The sequence below is a fragment of the Lycium ferocissimum genome, chromosome 11 (assembly GCF_029784015.1).
Source record: "Lycium ferocissimum isolate CSIRO_LF1 chromosome 11, AGI_CSIRO_Lferr_CH_V1, whole genome shotgun sequence".
NCBI lineage: Eukaryota > Viridiplantae > Streptophyta > Magnoliopsida > Solanales > Solanaceae > Lycium > Lycium ferocissimum.
In genome coordinates this window covers 57,458,091-57,481,324 of record NC_081352.1, presented here as the reverse complement: position 1 = coordinate 57,481,324, position 23,234 = coordinate 57,458,091, and the positions used below count along the sequence as shown (strand labels likewise).

At 36.1% G+C, this 23,234-nt stretch overlaps 2 protein-coding genes across 3 annotated transcripts; one reads left to right on the top strand and one right to left on the bottom strand.

Moving 5' to 3' along the window:
- The first annotated feature begins 1 nt into the window (after position 1).
- Positions 2–2,898, top strand: LOC132037611 (uncharacterized). 2 transcript variants are annotated; one of them, XM_059428146.1, is made up of 4 exons: positions 2–241; positions 1,316–1,456; positions 1,602–1,724; positions 2,181–2,898. In XM_059428146.1, exons 1-4 carry the CDS (start codon positions 26–28, stop codon positions 2,202–2,204), a joined length of 504 nt encoding a protein of 167 aa, XP_059284129.1. In that variant the 5' UTR covers positions 2–25; the 3' UTR covers positions 2,205–2,898. The 2 variants fall into 2 exon arrangements, with proteins under 2 accessions (XP_059284129.1, XP_059284128.1); XM_059428145.1 differs by having other exon boundaries at positions 1,602–1,775.
- Positions 2,899–3,244: 346 nt separating this feature from the next.
- LOC132037610 (telomere repeat-binding factor 4) lies at positions 3,245–14,467 on the bottom strand. Its single transcript, XM_059428144.1, has 6 exons — positions 14,259–14,467; positions 6,357–6,577; positions 5,547–5,631; positions 4,710–4,793; positions 3,649–3,922; positions 3,245–3,554 (listed from the first exon to the last, which is right to left on the bottom strand). Exons 1-6 carry the CDS (start codon positions 14,406–14,408, stop codon positions 3,520–3,522), a joined length of 849 nt encoding a protein of 282 aa, XP_059284127.1. The 5' UTR covers positions 14,409–14,467; the 3' UTR covers positions 3,245–3,519.
- Between the last annotated feature and the right edge of the window lie 8,767 nt (positions 14,468–23,234).

The window sequence follows — 23,234 nt, the reverse complement described above, 5'->3', positions numbered from 1 at the left end:
TAGGGTTTGTTTGACATCCATCATCATGAATCGTGTACCGTCTAAGCAAGAGGTGACCTTCATTGTAGAGGGTCAAAGGGAAGATGAATCATCGGATTCTCTGCCTCTGAAAAAGCAAAAGCTCAATGAAGAAGATGAGGAGGAGGATGATTATTCAGAAGAAGAGTTTTGCCCAAACTACCCTCAAAAGGTTGATAAAGCTGTCTGGGATAGCTACTTCAAGCAGTTGGACGAGAGCGAGGTGCCTAATCCTTGTAGTTAATTAGTTCACATGGCAAATAGGTGCATCACCTTGTTCTTATTAGGTCTAGGGATGCCAAACGGTGCGTTGTGGGGCAAATCCTACTTCAACCCGCCCCGCATAGCAGAATTTGCTGTTTTCGCCCTGCCCCGCATCATATGCTTCTTTTTTGAGGGAAAAAAAATAATAATATTCAAACTACTTTAGTTAGTTGACATCATTATTTTGTTACAGCAACTACAGTAATCAAGTAATTATTCGAACTATTGCCGATAACAAAGTGAAGTGAATTGAAGCATGAGATATTAAGAAAAACAAATTTCTAGCAGAAATTAATTAATTAACTACAACCTAATAGACTTTAGGAACTTCAACTGTTGTAAATTTATTGACATATACCCAGGGGCGTATGTAGCATTAAAGGTGGGGGTTCAATTGAACCCCTAACGGAGCATATATTTATGTGTAAAAATTTATTAATATCGCAACAAATACTGTAGTAGATACGAGCCCATAACTTTTAATATGCAATGGGTTTAACTAAGAATATTAAACGGTTGAATCCGGGATCCAATTCATGAACATAACTAGGTTTCAGAATATTCATAGCAATAGCCATTAGCCTAACAACAACAAACAGCAAAAAAGGAAAAATCAGAGCTTAACAGGAAAAACAAACAACAGCACTTAGTAATTATCAAAGGGGAAGCATTACATAAAAATAATGAAGAAACACGACAGGAAAATTGTGGGAAAAAAAAAATAAAGACAACGAATCCACAACCCGTCCCGCATTAGTTTTTCAAACAATTATTTCAACCCGCCCTGCACTGCATCTGCATAATATTAAACCCGCCTCACCCCATAGCCACCACTAGTTGGGTCCATTACTCTCTCCCTCTATATACATATGCTGATATGCCTTTACCTTTTTGGTATGACTTTTTGTTGTGTTTTAGCTGCTTTTAAACACCAATCAAAAAAAAAGTCTGCTTTTAAATCATTTGCGTCAACCTTAAATTGTTACAAGAGCAAATTAGATGATATAAGTCATTTTTGTCTGTACTTTGATAGGGTTTTGATATTGAGGATTATCCTGGTTCGTGCCCGATGGCTACAGTCTACCCCCTACCACGCTTCTTAAAGAATCCTGACAATCACAAGCTATTGATGGATTATGCTGGAAGAGCTCTTAAGCTATACAATGACACTAACGTATGCTCTAGTCACACTTTATCTTTCCTTATTAAAGCTCTAATCATGTTTTCTATCATCTTCTCAGTCGCCCTTTTCCTCTTCTTTTTTTTTTTTAAAAAAAAAATCTAGAAAAGCTGAGAAAGTTACCTTGTACTCATTTTAGGGCACTGATCATAAGATCGAGGACGTTTTGAAAGTGAATGGAGGTGGCTGTCGTTACTACATTTTCTATGTGACCTTTTCCATCAAGACATGTGATGGGAAAAGGGACCTTTTTCAAGCTAAAGTGGTGGAAGATCTGGACAATAGTCTGGAGTTCCCAATCATCAGGCCAAAGGTATTATGAGAACTACTATTTTTGTATTTTCAAATAATCTGTAAAGCTTTCATAGAGTCGTTCCCCACATTAATAAACAGTCCTTGGAAGTCACATTTCTTATCACCGTGTGCTATTTGCTTACCTGTCAAAGAATGCATTATCAGCGTTGTTTTGTCATAATTAAATAATTTGTATGCATGTTGATTAAAGAATGCATGTCATTCTTCTCTTGGGTTATTGATTTTTAGGATGGTTCGGAAAAATGCTTAACTAATTTGAAGGGAAAAAGGTAAATGAGATCACATATTCTGTTAGTGCATTAGGAGTCTTGTGGTCTCTGCTGGGGCTTTATTGCTCACAGAATGACTAATTTTCAGCAGTTGCAAGTTACTGACTCTCCCTCTCTGTCTTGCTATTATGCAGCCGAAGAAGGATTTGGACATATAGTTGATTTGAAGTCTGCATTGGAACCTCCTTTCTTTAGTACTTAACATTATGTTAACAGCTTTTGTGGGGATCGCTGAACAGGATTACTAGCTTCATAGCATAGTGCTATGTAATGGCCCCTGTTCTTATTTTGTTCGGCATGTTAAAGCAGTAACATAGTATCTGATGCGAAAAGAGAAAGTGAGACCAATGTGATTTGACCTTATAGTTATGGAAAGAATGCTTGTTTAATTTAGTATCAGAAGAAAATATTCTTCTTGCTAATATATTTGACAGCGAGAAAATTAAAATTTGACTTTGATATCAGTGATTTGAAGTTTATGCATTGCGACCTCCTTTTAGTACTTAGCACTAAGCTTTAGCATTTATGCTAACAACTTTATTGGGATCGTTGAACATGATTACTATCTCCATAAAAGAAGAGGATTTCTTCTCTTTACCCAAAAAAAAAAAAAAAAAAAAGAGGATTTCTTCTCTACTTAGATCATTTGGAGATTAAGCAAACATCACAAGAACGAGATTCCTCGGGCGCACCTTGCTGCAATGTGACACTTCACAGCTACGAACTAATAAGACGCTTCAGAGGAAAAACTACGTCCTACTATTTGCATTTACCCTGATAGGCTATCCAGAGAGTTATCATGGCATGCCTGTTGCCATTAAAATACGGCCTTAAAAAAGAAAATTAAGGTAATAGCTGGAACTCCAAATAAGTCTAATAGCAAGGAGCTAGATGCGTTATATGCAAGGCATTAGCCTGCAAGAGAGGAAAAAACAGTTCAAATTAATCGAATACAGTCGGTTTTATTGTGAAGTCCAATGCATCTTGTAATAAGATATTTTGTTATTCCTCGTTTGTGAGACATAATCTTCAACCCAGTTAGCTACTGCCAGTAGAACAATTATGACAAATATGGTTACACCTGACGGTAGAGGTTTGTCATTATGAAGCATACTTATGTGATGAACCAACCTCGGCTTTGTCAACTTCGAAACGTGATAAATACGCTGAAGTTGGGCCAAACCTACTCAGCAGAAAGTAAAAGCAGAGTACTCTTTATCGAATTTTCCAGGTAGAAAGAACTGCACGATTTACAAGCATCAAAACTCTAGTTTTATAATCATCTCTCTATCCCTCTCTATTTTTTGTTACATAGAATACATAATAGGAGGCGAGGATCTGTGCAAAGGTCATCACTAATACATAATTTTAACAAACTGCATATCACTAGTTGCTACGAATAGAATAATAATTACTACTTTAGAGGTTCTGAACAGCTGATATCCGACTTCACAAAATAGGGGAAATGACATATCATGCCATTAGCAGCACAATTTCGCCATGTGAACCTGTTGATGCAAGAAAATAAAGATATGAACAAATGTCTCGCAAGACAATTTAAAATACAACACATACAAACAAGATGAATAGGAAGAAACATACATTTCTCGAAGATATCCTTATACACCTGCAGTGAGTTATCACTGTCTTCCTCCATCTTTGAGACTCTCTCAGCTTCCTTGGCCGCTTCAGCGGCTACAAATGATTTATTTTCAGCTTCTGCGACCTTATAGGCAGCAGTGATTGCTGCTTCTTCGGCAGTGTCACCAAGATAGGGACTATTTGGCAACTGCCTTGGCCCAACATGTTTTTGTTTTGGGGTAGCGGTCTTTGTTTTTTCTAACACCTCTTTCTTAATCCTGTAGCAATTCTCAATCTGCAGAGGAAGCCGCAAAACAAAATGCCACAACTCAGACATTCAATCTTAAGAAAAATATCAGGATGCAGTATTCAGTGGTTCATCAAATATACAACTAATTCAATTACGCTCTTTAGGTTGTCCTCTGATTCCAGTTACAAAAATCCATAAATTATTACAGATTATTACGTGTAGAAGAAAAGGCTGCTGAGAAGATGCAAATTTACTGACGTTAAAAATAAATTGACCAATACAATGATGACACCCATCTGCCAACAAAAAGAGCTGAATAAACAAACGAATGACTGAAAAACACCTGAACATGTCCAGAAGTAGTATGTGAAAGCACTCAACTATGAAAGATGCAAACATCATTCTTTTCCATCCAAACCATATTAGATAACCAAAAAAACACTTCCTGTATTACTCTGCCCCAAAAGATTTCACTCAATAAAATCCCAAGCACCAAAGGCACAGTATGATGTATGCACAGGATACTGCACAACTTGGTGATTGTGACCTTAATTGTGCTACTACACGAGACTCAAACATCTGGAAACTGGAACCAAAACTTAGCTTACTCATTCAACCAAGCTATTAGTTTTATAAGGGTATTCAGTCCTGTGGGTTCTACTTGGGACAACTTTTATTTGATAGTTCTTCAAGAAATTTGGGGAACAAGCACGGACATCTTTATGTTAATAATTCAGACTAATCTCGGAACAAAAGCAGTTGCAAAAGTAATTGTTATCAGTGACCCAGCTGATAATTTAAAAAAAAAAAATAATAATAATAATAAGGTGACCTTTTCAAGTTTGTCTTGTTGAACAAGCCTCCTCAGCCTAGAACTCAGCAGCCTTCTGAAGTTTGGGGGAACCTCATGTCTTTGCTGCAGTAGATACAAAAACGATAAGAAATGTCCCCTTCAGTTAATGCATAGTTCTGCAATAATGTGATATCTATTTTATCCGACAAAAGAAAACAACAATTGGAATTATTAAAACTCAAAATTTTGAACTCCATATGACATATTTCTGCAGTTATTTTCCAATATGAACTGCAGGTCTGCAACTATTTCTCATTAGGCAACGGGTGAACATTTTTCTTTCTGTTTATTAACCAAATTGAATTGATTTCTTTGCCAAAGTTGAAATATTTTCCTGAAATGAATACTAGCTCTGTTTTCCACAAGAGGGACTGAGGATCAAATGCTGGATATCCCGAGGGATGGTAAGTACATCCTGTCTGTCCATGTCTTTCAAGTGTGACGAAGAAAACATAGAAGATGTAAGCAAGAACACAAACACAAAATCTTTACGTCTTTATGTTGGACAAAAACAGTCTCTCCATCCCCTATATATGTCAAATTATTAACTTAAATTCCCTTGAAACTGTAACTGTTTTATAAATTGCTATCTTATTGTTATTATCGCATCGTACTCTTATCTACCTATGGATAACTTAAAATTCATTTCTGATAAATGGTCAAAATCAGAGTGATTGCCTAAATCATAGTGCTTCTAGTAAAGTATAAGTAACAGCCTATTTGAATGTCAAGGGATATATGCAAGTGTCAAGTACCAATTAGATGGTTAGAAAAGCCAAAAGAGAAACCAGAAAGTATAATGATGTCTCTGTATACCTCAAGGAAGTTAACTATTGTGCTTGTGTCTGATCCGTTTGGCTCTTTTAGACTTGAGAGTGCGTCATATATCATCTGATTGTACCTACGAATAAAGCAATAATATTCTCTCAAGAAACATGAATAGAATTACTAGGAACAAAGACCAAAAAAAAAAAAAAAAAAAGGTAATGTACATAAATGACTATCAAGCACTAAAATATTTGCTCTTCCACCTATATATTCACTTATACTTCTCTTTTCCATTTCTTTTATTTTTTATATTTCTTTATGTTTTTTTTTAATTTCTTTTTGGGAGGGGGTGGGGGTCAGGACGGGACCTTTGGTAGGAGATGCAAGTGGTTCTCTACAGTAGATTACAAGTCCAGGAAAATAAATCATGAGCATTCATCAGAATTCAAAGAGGTACTCTTTTGAGATACCAAGAAATGAAATGATGAGAAATCATCACAGGATTTCTAATAAGGTCAATCTGAGATACAAGACTCTTTATTTGTCTAGTAAAAGGACATTCGGTATATCACATATTTGTGCCCGTCTATCCACAACAGACCAAATTGCTTCACACCAGAATCAGCAGTTAATAGATTACCATAATGATGCACTTTATACAATTCAAACAAAAATAACTACCGCTTAGCTTTTCCCCACATCGGTGTGATTAAATTAGAAAAGTCTAAAGGAAATGCATTCATTATTTCAAAAGGATACGGATTTAACAAGTACATTCTCAAAAAAAGGATACGGATTTAACAAGTCTCAATCCCTGGACTATTCAATAATTTGAAAAGGAAATCCAGAAAGACAAACTTCGAAGCAGTTTTTCCATCTAATGCGCATTTTGAAGAATCTTCCATGACGGTGTCTGCTGATGCATCTTGTGGAACTGGAACTAGAGTGGTAGAAACAGGGGCCTGTGTGATGACCAATGGAGCTGCTGCAGCATCAGGATTAGCCTTCACTTTTTGGGTCCTTGATTTATCTCTTGGTCCTTGTCCATTGGCACTAACGTTTAAATTTCTCCATTTATCCTATATAAAACACGACGCCAAAAAGTTTATGAGAGAAAATGATAAGATTCTCATCAGCAATCCAAATTAACTTCTTCTTCATCCCGCAAAAGCGTTAAAAGGCAGGTGGGGTTTAAAAGCATTGAGCTATCAGATTAATAGCCTGTTTGGCCAAACTTCAAAATTTGCTTATTTTGAGAAGAGTTGTTTGTCAGAAGTGTTTTTCGAAAAAGCACTTTGGTGAGTAGCAGTTTGTGTTTATATAATCAACTTGAAAAGCACTTTTGCAATATTAGAGCAGTAATTTGTACTTGCCCAAGGTCCCAAAAGTGCTTCAAGAGAAAAGCTACTTTTTTTAGCTTTTGAAAAACAGCTTCTGCTACTACTCAAAAGCACTTCTAATTTTTTAAAAGCTTGGTCAAACACCTCAACTCTCTAAAATAAACATTTTTTAAAAGAATAAACACTTTTGGCATCCTAGAAGCTTGGCCAAACGGGCTATAAATCTAATGGAGGACATTACATTAACGCTTAACTATAAATTTTCAATCTTCACTGGATGAATGCTTATTAGTCATAAACAAACTATTCTTTAAGGCTAGAAATTGCGAAACACCAGCTTGCAAGCAGGTGCATAGCCTAGAACAAGCAAATATCTTCATAAATTCTGTATCAGACCTAGCTTCACATGGTTCATGGCCAGGAAAGCAGTTTTAACCTAGGATAACCTAATCAAGAGGGGCTTCCGCTTATATTCTAGATGTTATATGTGTGGAGTAGAGGCATAGACAATCAACCATCCTTTTTTGTGTTGCAAGATAACAGTATAACTATGGAGGATCTTTACTAATAATCTGAAAGGAATCATGCAGGTAATGCCAAGGTACACCCTTGAAGTTTTGGAATGCTAGAAACGATACAGTAGTTCCTCTGACCAATACTCTTTTATTGATTTTTTAGAATCACTGTAAGTAATTAATAGATTAGAACATATTCCTAGAACAGCTCGGATCATACACCTGTTTTTTTTTTTTCCTACCTAAATTACCCTCTGAAGCAGCTTAGATCCAAACGGTTGCCTCTATGCTAAGGAGGAAGCAAGGAGTGTTGTGTAAACTAGATTTTGAAAAGGCACACGATCATGTGAACTGGAAATTCCTAGATTCCATTATGCTTCAAATGGGATTTGGGGAGAAGTGGAGGAAATGGATTCACTTTTGCATCTCTTCGGTGAGATTTTTTGTGTTGGTGAATGGTAACCGTGCGGTTTCTTTGGGAGTTCTCCCCGCGCGCGCGCGGGGGGGGAGTGCTGAGACAAGGGGATCCCTACCATTGATGTTGTTATTCTAGTTATGGAAGCTCTAAGTAAGATGATGGATAGAAATGTCTTTGGATGTTACCTAAAGGGTTTTCGGTGGTTGGGAGTGTAGGGACAGTATCGGTGTATCACTTGTTGGCGGATGACACATGGTCTTTTGTGATGCAAATGAGACGCAGCTGAACTATTTAGGCCAAGTTCTCACTTGGCTTCAGGCAGTGTCTAGCCTTAAAATTAATTTGAGGAAGTATGAGATTATTCCTGTTGGGGAGGTGAATGACATTGGTTCACTCACTCAAGTCTTGAATTGCAGGTTGGGGCTCTTCCGAGTACATATCTCGGAGTACAATTATGTAATGTACTTGTAAAAATGAAATGGAAATACCGTAAAGAAGAAGATTTGGACTCGAAAATTGAACTCTTTTATTGATTCAACTGAAAGGTTACAATTGAATTAACCAGAAGTATTACTCCATAATCATGCGCTTCAATGAACTGTAATGGTGGAATTAGGGTAAGGAAAAGGTAAGCGAAAAAGAGAATAAACGAAGAAGAAGAAGAGAGATAGATTGAGAGAGAATAAGATTTTCTGAAATGATTCTTCAATGCCCTCCCTTCTGTTTATAGTGCTGGGAGGGTGATGACGTGTCACCTCTGCTCCCTTTACTTTTAGTGACCCATGTGCCTCTTAATCAATTCAAATCATAACACATTAGGTGCTTCGACAAGGATCATATGGTGTGAAATCTGGTTCTTCAGAGGGTCGAGAAGAGACTAGCAGGGTGGCAAAAAAGATATTTGTCCAAGGGCGGGAAGGAAGTGAATATTAAGACTACTTTGCCAAGCATCCCCACTTACTATATGTCTTTGTTTCGGGCTCCAAATTCGCTCACTGAAAAGTTGTTAAGGTTTCAGAGAAATTTCATTTTGGAATGTGGTGGATAGGACAAGGGAATTTCACTTGGTTCGGGGGGGAGGCTGTTACTTCTCCTAAAAATGGGGAGGTCTTGGAATCAATGATTTAAAGATATTTAATGAAGCTTTACTGGGTAAGCGCGGGGTGGAGGTACAAATTTTGTGGAGGGGAGTGATAGCGAATAAATATGGAATTACAGGAAGGGGGTTGGAGAACTAAAGATATCACCTTGCTATTCGGATGTGGTTTGTGGAGGAATATCATGAAGGGATGAGATTATTTTTGGAAAAATATCTCATTTAACGTCGGAGACGGGAGGAGAGTATATTTTAGAGACATAGCTGGTATGGGGGCGTTTTATTGAACGATGAATTAAGAGTTTGTACAAAATTCCTTGCCAAAGAGACTTGCTAATTCAGCAAATTAGGGAGACGCAAGGTGGAGAGACTTTTTGGGACTTGAGATTAAAAGGGAATTTCAAGATTGGGAAGTTACTGAGTTCCAAAGATTGTTAGCCCTACTTCATAGGCAAGTCAATCTGGTTGATAATTCCAATGTTTGGTCTTGAGGCCTGAGAAATAACGGAATGTTCTTCGTGAAGTCCTTTAATGAGAAGTTTTTGGTTAGGAAGGACTTGGATTTTCCATGTAATGTAATATGGATTCCAAGGGTGCCATATAAAAGGTGTGCTTTTTCACTTGGCTAGCTACTAGAGGGGTGCAAAATCTTAAAAAGTGGAAGGCTGTATACGTCAGCTGGTGTTACATGTGTAAGGAGGCAACAGAGGACGTGCATCTTCCACTATATTGTGGGACAACCATGAGGTTATGGTGGGATATATTTAGGTGGTTTGGCACTTCATGGGCAATGCCAAAAACTGTTAAAGATTTGATGTTCAATTGGAAGAGAGGGAGAAGGAGGAGAAGACGAAGGGCTTGGAATGTGGTTCCACTTGCTTTAATGTGGGTAGCTTGGAGAGAGAGAAACAGGAGAGCTTTTGAAGGTGTAAAGTCAAGTTTCTCTCAGTTGAGGAGTAGTTTCTGCTCCCTTATTTTCTTTTGGTGTAAACGAAAGTTCCTTGTTGTATAGATGATGGTGGAGTCTGTAGAGAATCATATTTTGTAGATTCTTTACCCTTTGGTATACCCCTTGTATCCGGACAATGTGGTCATGTTTATGAATGAAATACATTTACTTGATAAAAAAAGATCTTCCTATCTTCTCCTTTTGTAATTATGGATAAACTGCACTTATTCTGTTGCAATTAATATATATCAGTGTTGCAAAAATGCTCTAAGGTCACCTGGGGCTTTAAGCGCAAATAAAGTGTGGGCTTTAATGAAAAAAGGCGCAATGGTGCGAACATACAAATATATATATATATATATAGTCCAAGACTAATAACAATAAGCATAAATAACAATTATATGGACAAAGAAATTGTAAAAGCATTATGATAAAGTGAAATATCAATTATCTAGTGTCACAGCATCAAGAGAGGCTCATTGGCAAGGAAAAGTATGTCTTAGAGCCTTGATGATGACACTGAAGTCCACATAAAGCGAGGTGAAGCGCTCAACATGTTTTGAGCCTCGCTTCAGGGCTTAAGCGTGCTTTAAGCTCGCCTTTGACAACACTGATATATATACAGCGATTGTCACCTTCTCCAAAAAACAAAAAAAAACAAAAAATTTAGGTTGCTTAATATGTAGCAAATTCACAAAATGCTTGGCAATGGTCCATAGATAGTTAGAATGTTGTAACTTGTACAGGAAGCTAAAGCAGGAGACAAATGCTGGCTAGATCATGTTGGAGCAAGGGACTTCTCCCTCTTTGCATATCATATCATAAACTTGCCCCCAGCAAGTGCTCTACGGCTATAGATTCCAAAGTTACATTTTTTCTTCAGTAACTAAAAATAATATATAGCTGCCAAAATTCATTCATCCATGTTGTAATCACTAACAACCTTCCATTACATTTTTTCTTACATGTCCTTTCATGAGTGAATGTTGGGCCGTTAAAGATCTGGAAGGGTAAGAAAGATTGTTAAGTCAAACCACTCACTCTTGCACAATTCAAAGAATGCAACACTCAAAGTGGTCTTGGAAACAGATTTGGCAAAGTAAAAGAAATAAGGTTCAGTGTTTCACTGGAATAGTAGCCAAAAATGCATGTCTAACACAGCCGAATCTACAAAGCGTCCTACACGTTTGCAGCAAATGTCCTTTACATGAAGAGCAACCAGAGGACACAATTCATCATTTTCTGCAGCGCAAAGTTACTTCACAGCAGTGGGCAACAAGTTTCACATCTTGGGCCTACAGATATGCCAAGAACCACACTAGAATTTCTACGAAGGTTGGCAGAAGAGTCTAGGGACATACACATAAGAGACTGAAAATGCAATTCCAGCAATAATTTGGTGAATTATATGGAACGAGAAATTCTAGAATTTTAAAATACAAAAAGGAGAATGTATCTTAGTCTATTTCTTTACTTCTTTTTTTTTTTTTTTTTGGGAGCAACATGACAAATGTAAAGGATACTTATGATTAGATGTCATGGTTGACTTTATTAGTTCCCGACACATTGACTGAGGAATACTTTTGCTGTACATTGTCTTTACCAGCATATTGTCGAAGATGGAATATATATAATACTTCACCTTATAAAAAAAAGACTGTTGGGCCCGTTAAAGTCTAAGTTACAAGTTGAGTGCTGCAGAGGTGCAGATGCTGACATGAATGTTGGTCATACAAGATTACATAAGATTAAAAATGACCAAATCTGCCAGAAGATGAAAGCAGGCAATATCACAAATTGAGGATAAAGTGAAAAAAGTTCGGTTGAGATGACTTGATCATATTTTGCGTCTGCCTTCGGACTGTGAGTGTGAAATCATGGTTAGTAAAGGTGTTAAAAAGGGATGAAGTAGACCTATAATCACATGGAATGAAGTTGTTTCGAGAGACCCATACATTTTTTTTTATGCAGACTTAGCAAAAATTATGGGCTAATTGAAGAAAAAGATCTATGTAGGGAGTAGCAATTAGTAGGGAATATGTTTTAATCATGTTAGATCCCGTTTGGATTAGCTGGAAAAAAGTGGCTTTTAAGCATAAGTGCTTAAAGTACTTTTTAAGTGCTGAAAGTTATTTTATAAATAAGCAGTTACATGTTTGGATAAAAGTGCTTTAAAGGGTTTTTAGAGGTAAGGATAGTATTGGAATTAACAAAAAATATAAGGGATAAAAGGGTAAAGATGTTGGTCAAACCAAAATGGCTTTTAAGCCAAAAAAATAAGTTGGGGTTGAGCAACTTCTTGGTTTTGACTTATTTTAAGCACTTTTTAACTTAATTTAAGCTGTTTTCTATTTTACCAAACACCCAAATACGTTTAAAAAATGGCTTATAAGCCGGTTTGACCAACTTATAAGCCAATCCAAACGGGCTCTTAGTACATTTACTTTAGGTCATATGCTTTATAGGAGTCTTTTAGCCCCATCTGAGAGTTTTATGCCGATAAAAATATAAAGCACATTTAGTACCCCCTCTGTTTCAATCTAAGTGTCTTAGTTTCACTGTGCATGGAGATTAAGAAAATAAGAGAGACTTTTGAATCTCGTGATCTTAAAAAGACCAACCAACGTTGTATTAGTTAGTGTTGACTTTTATATGGCGATTAAATCTTCTCAAATCTCAACCATTGTATAAACTTATGCTGGCTTTTATGAGAAGATTCTATGGAGAAACATAATTTCCCCCCGGACTCGTCCGATTTCTCAGAAGAACACTCAAAATTTGTGGGAGTCATATTACCCCCTTATTCTTGTCTGAAGGGGAATTATTACAACCTTGTCAGACAACAACTAGATCTAAGCCTATCAGGTGCTACTCAGAGACCATCCACTTCATTTTCTTTCCACATCATTTCCTTCTTTTTTTTTAAGCTATTTTCAACCTTATCTCCCCTCTCTTCCACTCCTCTGTCAAAAAGTGGCCAAAGTAGCAGCACACAATGTTTTGCAGCTATTCCCCTCAAGGGTGAACTTTGATATTCTATCCAATTAAGTGAAAAAGGCAGGATCTATCTTCTAACCCCTTATTTTCAAGAAAAATATTCTAAGTTTATTCAGTTCCTCATCCCGCTCCTTCGTGGCCACTAATGGGTGGTGATGTTTTACGTAGTATGAGGTTTTCATTTTCCCATTCTTTTGCGTATAACTGTTAGTGTGTACATCTTCTTGCTCATAGCTTATTTGGTTTGTTTCTGTACATCATACTATTTAATTGTATTCCTTCCAAGAACTTTCTTTTAATTTGATATTAATTTTCTTTACATTTTTTCTGACTGCTTTGCATGTTCAACAAGGTGTGATTGGTGAATGGATTATGGGTTCATGAAAATGAAGAATTGATGAGAAAAATTAAAAAGTGAACGGTGAAGGATTTTTCCGATGATCGGAGGGGGATGGTCAGTGTAGCAGTTTGATTGGCATTGGGTGGACGCAATCATTGTTTGTTTTGAGTTTGTCTTTGTAAAACTGACATTGAAGGTTTGGAAGTGACAAAAATGGCGGATTTCATCAATTTAGGGGTGGATGATCGGGATGACTCCACATTCTTTGTTTCTTTAGTGGCTTCACGGAAAAGGGTCTTATTTATGGTAAAAAAGTTCAGTTTTTGTCCTTTCAGTTTTCACGGGCTGTAATGTGGTTGCATACACTTTTTTGCCACATCAGCATTTAGGGTGGTAATCTGATGAGAATAAGGGTAATAGGGAAAACCGGACAAGTTCAGGGAGAAAAAAATGTATTATCCCGAGATTATATCTCCTAAAACTTAAACCAAACGACCCCTTGGGACATTGAAATATGATAGCAACACTTCCTTCACAAATTACAACAATATCAAATTCATCTTCAGTTAATATGGACAATCTTATGCATGCACTCCAACATTTTCTTCTAACACCGACGACAGTAATGGTATACATTAAACGAGTTTCTCACAAATCACAGATGGAATACAATTAACAATCAATAAACCAAGCCGGAAACCATGATATGTCATGGGGCATCCACCTATTTGTGTAAATTTTTAACATATTACAACAACAACAACAACAAACCCAGTGTAGGGGTCTGGGGAGGGTAGTGTGTAGGCAGACCTTACCCCTACCTTGGGAGGTAGAGAAGCTGTTTCCGATAGACAACAACAACAAACCCAGTGTAATCCCACAAGTGGGGTCTGGGGAGGGTAGAGTGTACGCAGACCTTACTCATACCTTGGGAAGTAGAGAGGCTGTTTCCGATAGATCCTCAGCTCAGAATAAAGCAATAACAAAAGGCTGGTCAAATAGGAAAAAGGAAACAACAACTACAAAAAAAAAACAATATTCTAAGAGATAGTAAATAATTATAGAAATCGAAGGGGACTGTTTCCCGATAGACAAACTGATTTACCTTAAGATCAATATTGGAGCGAGAGTAAAGGAGGTGATTGAATTCAGGGTCTCTTTGAATGTTCTTCCATTTGCCAGCACCGTGTTTGGCAACACCAGCACGAAGGGCTTCTTCTTCTTCGGATGTCCATTTCTGTTTTGGATTTCCCATCAGCTCCCTTTTTCTCTCTTACTTACCACCTGCCGCCCCCTTGCTTCTTAAACCCTTCTTCGCTTCGGGTTTTTTTGACTTTTCCGCCCCTAAATCCATCATTTATTATACTCTTAATTATTAATTCTTAGAATATGACAAAACTACAGCCCGTTTGGATTAGCTTATAAGCTGTTTTCAGCTTTTTTGAGTGTTTAATTTTGGCCACGGAACATAAAAGCGAATGAATTGCCTTCGTTTGGGGTGGTCTTTAAATTTTTTTATTTGAAATCTTTAAATTTTGTCTTAATTTAAAACCCATAGGTTAGGGTTCGAACCCACGCGTAGTCAAAATTTTAAAAAAAAATTCACAAGGTAAGTTTAAATTTCGCTATGCCCCCAACGGCATACACTTCTGAAGGAATTACCGAAATTATGTCGGACCCGGCATACTTATGCCTTATGGGCAGACTTAGCATAAGTATGTCGGGTCCGGCATAACTTTGATAATTCATTCAAAAGTTTATGCCGGATCCGGCATAAAAGTTTGCCCATTAAAAGTATGCCCCCACCAGCATAACTTTGTGAAAGAATTACGAAAGTTATGCCGGACCGGCATACTTATGCCTTATGGGGACTTCGCGTAAGTATCGGGTCAGCATAACTTTGATAATTCCTTCACAAAGTTATACCGGGTCGGCATAACTTTGATAATTCCTTCACAAAGTTATCGGGTCCGGCAAAAAAGTTTTGCCCATTAAAAGTATGCCCCCAGCGTAACTTTGTGAAGGAATTATCAAAGTTATCGGACCTAAGATACTGCTCTGCCAAGTCTGCCCATAAGGCATGAGTATGCCGGGTCCGGCATAAAATGTGTAATTCCTTAACAAAAGTATGCCGGGTCCGGCATACACGCGACCCAAACCTTGTCTTGCGATTTTTTTTTTTAATTTATGCTTGAGCGGGGGTTCGAACTCAGAACCTCATTATTTCGGCGCGAAAGCTCAAAGTTGCAATGCGAAGGGCAAAAATTAAAGACCAGCAATATGAGGGGCATAATTTAAAGACCACAAATATGAGGGGCAAAATTTAAAGACCACCCCAAAAAAAGGGCACTCCGCGCAAAAAAACCACTTATAAGCCATTTTGTGCTAAAATAAGCCCAAAAAAATAATTTGGCCCGTTTGGCTTAGCTTATCTAAATTTTCAGCTTATAAGCCAAAAAAATTAAATTGGGCTGCACCAACCTTTTTTTTTTTTACTTATAAGCTTTTTTGAGCTTATAAGCAGCTTTTTTAAGCCCATCCAAACAGGCTCCTAGTCTCTTATGTCCCGTATTTATTAGGGATAGACAAGAATAAGATTTTGTTATAGAATTTACAGAAAAGGATAAAAATTAGGATATTTTCAAAAAATATACGGCTCTCTAAAATATTTACGTCATTTATCCAAATATATAATATTATACAGCATTATACTGGGGAACATGATACATAATGTATCAACCTTGTAAAAAGTGTATAATAGTGTATAAAAGTGTTTATTATATAGGCTCTGTGGCGTAAATATTTTTAAAAATAGACATACAGCATCATTTTCCCTTTATTAATTTTCATAAAATGTCAAAACTAGTCTCTTATATATGTCCTATATGCATAGATAAGATTTTGTTATACTCCCTCCGTCCCAATTTAAGTGTCTTAGTTTGACCGGGGACAAAGTTTAAAGAATAAAAAGTGACTATTGAATTTTGTGGTTCTAAATTAAAGATGTGTGTAATGTACTAAAATGTCCTTTGAATCTTGAGGTTTTAAATTTGTCATGCAAGATGTTTGAATTGTCAACTTATTAAATAGAGGCTCTTTTAGGTAAGCCTGTGCACGAATCAGTTCGGTTCGGTTTTGGCCATCATCGAGTTGAAATTTCGAATTTCGACTTTCTAAGACTCTCAACCAAACTCGATCTATTCTTGGTTCAATTCGATTCGTTCTTCATTATTTCGGCTCGGTTACACAAATCGATTTGTTCGAAATTTAAAAAAGCAACTATTTTCATTTCAGTTTTAGAGTAAACATAACAAAAAATAATGAGATCCTAAATTTGCAGCCTTATAACCAAGACATTAACCTAGAAAAAACCATAAACTTGCAAGCATAATAGCATATAAATATCAAAACAACAGCTTGACAACTTGTGCAAGCATACAAATCCGCCAACACCACATTACATATACCAAATTAATAATGTAGCATCTTGCAACTTGCAAGCAGACAAGTATAATAACTCAGTTTGCATACTCAAAAAAACCAAAAAAAAAAAAAAAAAAACTCTAAATTGTACAGGCTAAGATCAAACAACAAACAAAGCCATGGGTGGAGGCAATGGCCAAAAGGCAAAGATGGCTCATGAGAAGAACGCTGAAAAAATGAAATACCAAAAGGGAAGTCAGCTTGAGGCTAACAAGAAGGCCATGAATATCTAGTGCAAGGTGTGCATGCAGACATTCATTTGCACCACTTCTGAAATTAAATAAATATTACTTCACTATTAAGTATTAAGCATATATATATATATATATAGTTAGGCTATTAGAGTATTAGTCATAGTCATATTAGTCATTAGTGGCGTATAAATTCGATTTGTTCGGGTCGGTTCAGTTGATAATTGAAGCCAGCTGTATCCGAACCGTTAAACCGGAATATTTTACAATTGCATTTTTAAATCGAAATTGAATTGTATTATCCAAATTGAATTATCCGAATTGTTTCGAATCGGTTCGAAAATTCGGGTTGAACCGATTTGTGCACAGGCCTACTTTGAGACATTACCGAAAAGTAAAGTAAGACATTTAAGTCGGGATGGAGGGAGTAGTATTTATGTAAAAGGGTCAAAAAATATCTCTAAAGTATGTAAAATTTATCATAGTTTCTCTTCATTAATAATTTGATCCAAAATAATTTATGACCTCTCTGTTTTACGTAGATACAACACAAATGAACTCCCACGAAGATTTTTTGTATAGCCGAATGGGGATATTTTTTAAAAATTTGTGAAAGGTTGGGGTAATGGCCATATAGTATTGGGTAGGTTACATTTGGCCTGATAGTATAACAGGTGGTAAATATAGACAATATACAAAAGTATAAAGGGTAAATTTTATTTTTTTACCCTAGATAATAATAAGATTTTGCTATACAATTTTTACTGATATTAGCTAATACTCATAAGTAACATTGAATAAATATTATTCCAAAATTTGTATTCAGACTTAATCCCAGTAACTAAATGACCCCTATCTATACACCTAAACATTTTTAGTCCTATATGTTTACAAAATTTAGCAGTTTTGATCTTCGTTGTATTTAAAAAAAATAATGACAATTATTTTTATAAATTTGATTCGTGGGAAGTGTGTGTTCATTAAATTTAAAAACCATCAAGACGAATTGCTTTCAATTTATTTTCTTGATTTTGTAATTTAAGATAAATCGTAATTAAAGGTTTTTGACAAAAAAATGCGCTACTAAGGACTTATGTGATATTGTCCATTTTGGACCTAGGCCCGCACTGCTTTAAAACACATTATTAAGAGGTAAGGCATGCTTACTTATATACCCAGCATCTCTCACGTGTTTTTGCATATGCGGAACTCTTGACACCCCCTCTTATGGACGTGACGTCCTCACTGAGGTTTGCCTCACTGTACGTGATTTGTCAAGAGTCAGTACTGAGGTTTGCTCCACCCACTCGAAATTTGCTAAACTCAGTTGAACTCGGACCCACCATCGACAAGGCTGATACAAGAGTGGCTCTGATACCATATATGATAGCCCATCCCACTAGTGATATTGTCCATTTTAGACCTAGGCCTGCACGGCTTTAAAATAAGTCACTGGAAGGTAAGGAATGCTTACTTATATACCCAACATCTCCCATATGTTTTGCATAGTAGGACTCTTTTCCCAAGCTGGGGTGTCAAATACACCTCTTCTTATGGACTCAGCGTCCTCACTGAGGTTTGCCCCACTGTACGGGATTTTCTTAGATCAACACTGAGGTTTGCTTCGTCTACTCGAAATTTGCCTAAACTCAGTTGAACTCTGACCCACTCTCGATAAGGCAAACACATGAGTAGCTTAGATGAATCTATTATTTTGATTTCTTATTTGTTATTGAATTGCATGGGTTTGCATACACATAAAGACTGATACCATATGTAATAGCCTATCCCACTAGTGATATTGTCCGTTTTGGACCTAGGCCTACACGGTTTTAAAACGTGTCACTAGAAGGTAAGACATGCTTACTTATATACCCAACATCTCTCACGTGGTTTTGCCAACGTGGGACTCTTTTTCTAAGCTGGGATGTCACATACACATACACTCTCTTTTAGGTGTGTGTGTGTGTGTTAAGAAAATCAAATAATCAACTTCCATGTGTGATATTTTGAACTATTAATTGTCATGTACAATGATTTATTTGATCCAATTGTGTATTTTCTCTTGATGCATATATCTTAATATATAATGCTTATTTTATCCCAACCTTGTATTTTAAAACTTTATTTATGAATGCAATGATTATTTATTTCAACTGCCTATTTTGGGTCAATTTTATAAAAATGTTGGTTGGATCTCCATCATTTTGAGCCAAATATTTTTTTAGCTAAAATAGTGTACCACCTATGTATTTTTCTTTTGTTGCTTTTTCTTTAGATGCAATGACTATATATTTCAACTGTCTTTCTTTTGGGCCAAATTAATTGGAAGAAAACCTTGGCTAGAGCTCTAGAATTTTTAGCTAAATGAAAAGGTATTGCCAAAATAATAGAGTTGCAATTGCGTATTTCTTTTATGTCTTCTTTAGATGCAGTGACTATTCACTCCAAGTGTACTTTTTTGGGCTAAATATGTAGCAAAATACTTGGTTAGAGCTCTATTTTTTTAGACAGATACATTTGTCAACCAATGAAGTTCTAGTTGTGTCTTTCAATCTTTCTTTTTATTTCTTTTTTAAATGCAATGTTTATTTGTTTTAACTTTGTGTTTCTTCTTTTTCAGGCCAAAACCCTAAATAAAAAAAGAGTTGACTTAAACTCCATTTTTTTAATCCAAATAAAAGAATTAGCCTAAATAATAGAGTTTCAATTAATCTTTTTAACAAATTTGACCCGAAAAAGATGATCTAAAAACATTAAATCTTAAAAAGGTAAAAAACTATATTATTTTAAGAAAATGTGATATCAGCAAAAAAAATCCATGTGGAAGGCATTTGTATGTCATTTTCCCGGGATGAGATCATCCGGTAGGTAAAAGCTATCAAATAACCAAGTTCAGGGAAGTAATTAAGACAAAAAAAGGTGATGCGTTCAACTAATAAATTCATGCCAAATTTAGAAAGATTTTTCGGTATCTTATCTTTTTTAATGTAGAATTTGAAGAAGTCCATCCCAATAAATTCTATAGTGTAAATGACTCAAGTACTTACCATGAACTAATTATGTCATACCTAAGTTCTTTAAATATAATTATATAACATAGAGACCTAAGGTGCTTAATTTGATAAACATATAAAGGATTAAAACTGTTATATCTAAAGGATCTTTTTTTGCCATTTTCCCATTTAACTGTGTTAGTTGGTGGCATTAAGTTGGGTATTTCGTCCACTGATACATTTGTACAGAAATTATGACTACTTTCTTTTGTAAAAAGTAAGCTTTTTATGTTCATTAAATCACTAAATGACATGGAATGTATCCTACAGTATGAAGAAGACTGAACTCTTTAGTTTCATTTTCCAACTTTTCAATGCTTATACAAGAAGACAAAAGTAACAACCTAAACAAGAATCATGTAATTAAACTACAAAGATGACCTCGAACTCGAGCACCATATAGTTTCTAACTTGAAAAGTCTACCAAAAGTGGGAGTAAAGTTGCTTTAGAAGTTGAAGAAGAAAGGATAATGGTTTGACTACGTCTTGGGCAAATGGTAAAGTTGGACATTAGGGAACATGATAATCCATTCTTCATTAGAAAAGGGTTAAATATACCCCTCGTTATACTTTGGATCCAAATATATTCTTCCCGTTATATTTTGGGTTCAAATATACCCCTCCGTTATACTTTGAGTCCAAATATACCCCTCATCCGTTAAAATTGTCCAAGGTGGACATGAGATATGACGTGGCACTAACAACTCGGTGAGGTGGACACCACATGGCATGCCACCTCACCACCCCAACCCATTTACCCCCTGTCTTCCCCCCTTCTTCCACCACTACCGCCTCCTCCCTTCCACAACCTTTGCCACCATTAGCACCACCACACCAACCAATTTTCAATCTGCTCCTCTAATTTTCCACATTTCTGTAACATTCATCATCAAATCTATTAGCGCATTGACCAAGAGAAAAGTCTTGCATAAAAACACTTTGAGCCCATTTGGATTGGCTTATAAGTTGTTTATGAGCTGTTTTCAGCTTTTTTGAGTGTTTGGCTGGCCAGCTTAAAGCTATTTTGTGCTTAAAATAAGCCTAAAAAATTAATTAGCCCCGTTTGGCTTAGCTTATCTAAAGCAACTTATAATTTTCAGCTTATAAGCCAAAAAAATAAGTCGGGCTACCCCAACTTATTTTTTAAGCCCATCCAAACAGGCTCTTTGTCTTCAAACTAACCGTTAACATTACAAGGAGTAGGAAAAGAAAAACAATACTACATCCGGTCTCCAATATTAGCCTTTTTAGCAAACTGAAGTTGTCTCAGAATGTTCAGTGTTCTAGAAGAACAAGAAGTTGATCATATATGTTTTTTGTCTTTCAAATCTATACTACTATTCCAATTAGTGGAGTGCTAATTGAATAAAGATATCTAAGGAGAATAAAGGGAAGGCAAATGCTCCTAATACTGAGGCTATTAAAGTCGGTCTTAAAGTGAGCCCCCAAAGCTTTGACGGATAGAAAAAGATCTTGTTTCAGAGACTTTCTTGCTTAACAACTAAAGGATACAAAACAATGGACTTATCAGCTCCCCTATTCCTTTTTCAGTTCCTCAAACTGTGACAAACAGACCAAATTGGCTGCTAACTTCATGTCCATATACTCTATAACACATTCAAAGCTAAAGACAACTTCTCCCTTAGATTTTAGTATCACCATTAGAGGGAGTGAAGGTGGAGATGATGGTGTGGTGAGCTAATGGTGGCAAAAGTTGTGGAGGGAGAGGAAATGGTAGTGGTGGAAGAAGAAGGGGAAGAGAGAGTACATATATCTGAACCTAAAATATAATAGAGGGGCATATTTGAACCCAGAGCATAACGAAAAGGATATACCCAAAATATAACCAGGGGTATATTTAACCTTTTCTGAGAGTACAAGAGCATATTTAACCCTTTTCCGTATAATCTTTCAAAAATTAGTTTTTGTTTTTCACTTTCTATGATTAGACCAAGTATACGTACTTCCTTTGAAGCCAATGTCTAGCAAGTTACATTGATTAAGAACTAGAGAGAAGAAGCTTTTCTAGTACTGTTTATTTTCTTCCCAATTATTTATTTGCCGTCAAAACTTCATCAAAATCAATTAGTGGCGAATTTTTTACTATGGTAGAGACACACGTATGATCAGTTGTGTGAGGCTCTCTTTGACTGATAAATGTACATTGTGGGACCTACAACTGACCCATTTCACTTTCTCCTCACTCCTCACCTTCAAAGGCCCTCCCTTTGCATTTTTTGCTTCCTTTTATTCTGCTTGTTATTCTGATCCGAGCGTAACTCTACCTTTAAAATCGCCATTGTGGAATCAGTGGCGGAGCCACATGCATCCCTGGTGACACTCATTCGTCGAAAAATTATATTGTATAAATACGTTAAAAGAATTTTTTTATGTATTTATAATATGTGCTGAACCTCCTTAATTTCTTCGTATATTTTTTGTATATATATTTTGACATCTCTTAATAAAAATTCTAATTCCATCGCTGATTGAGACTTTTTTTTTTCCTCCTCGGTAAAATAAACAGCTCTATCAATCAAAGAATATCATAAGCAGAACTGGCATTAAGGCGATTGATGGGACGTGCAATGCATAGCACATCTATTTTCTATCGATCTCATTTACTTAATAACAAATTGAAGTTGGTGTGGTTAGGAGTGTTTTTGGTTTGGTTTATGCCCGTTTTCATCTTAAAGATAATTAAATTAATTAAGTTTGATTTTTTAAATGTTGCAAGTTGGAACCAGACCAAATTAATTAAGTCGGTTCTTCATTGCACGGGTTTTTGGTTTTTCAATTTTTTGTTAGTTTACGTTGTTATTAAATATATGACTATATTTCAAAGTACATATCAGATTGATTATATTTAATATACGCTAATGAATAAATTACTCCGTACTCTTTAAGAGAAAGGAAAAGAAAATATATATGTGTGTAATTATTTATATGTAACTTCCTCCGAAAAATCGTATGGATTGTCTAAGAATTTAACCATTTTCAAGAAACATAATAAACTTTCTATAATATTTTGTTTCGTGCAAACAATTAAAGATTTAGTTGTGAGATACCAAGATACAGGGGCGGATCTATGTAGGACCGTGGGAGTGCCACGCCACCCGGACTACTCGGTTGAAACTTTGTGTATATATGTATATATGTATAAGATATCTTATAAATATATCTCGTGCCTCCCTGAGAGCAGAGTGAGGCCGTGGTGCCAGTGGTTAAAAGCCATGTTTCCCCTCCCAGGGATGCTGGATCGATTCCCTGCTGCCACAATTTTAAAATGTTTTTAGGAAACATATTCTGTTGCTATATGCATGGTATGTAACAAATCTTTACTTAATCTTC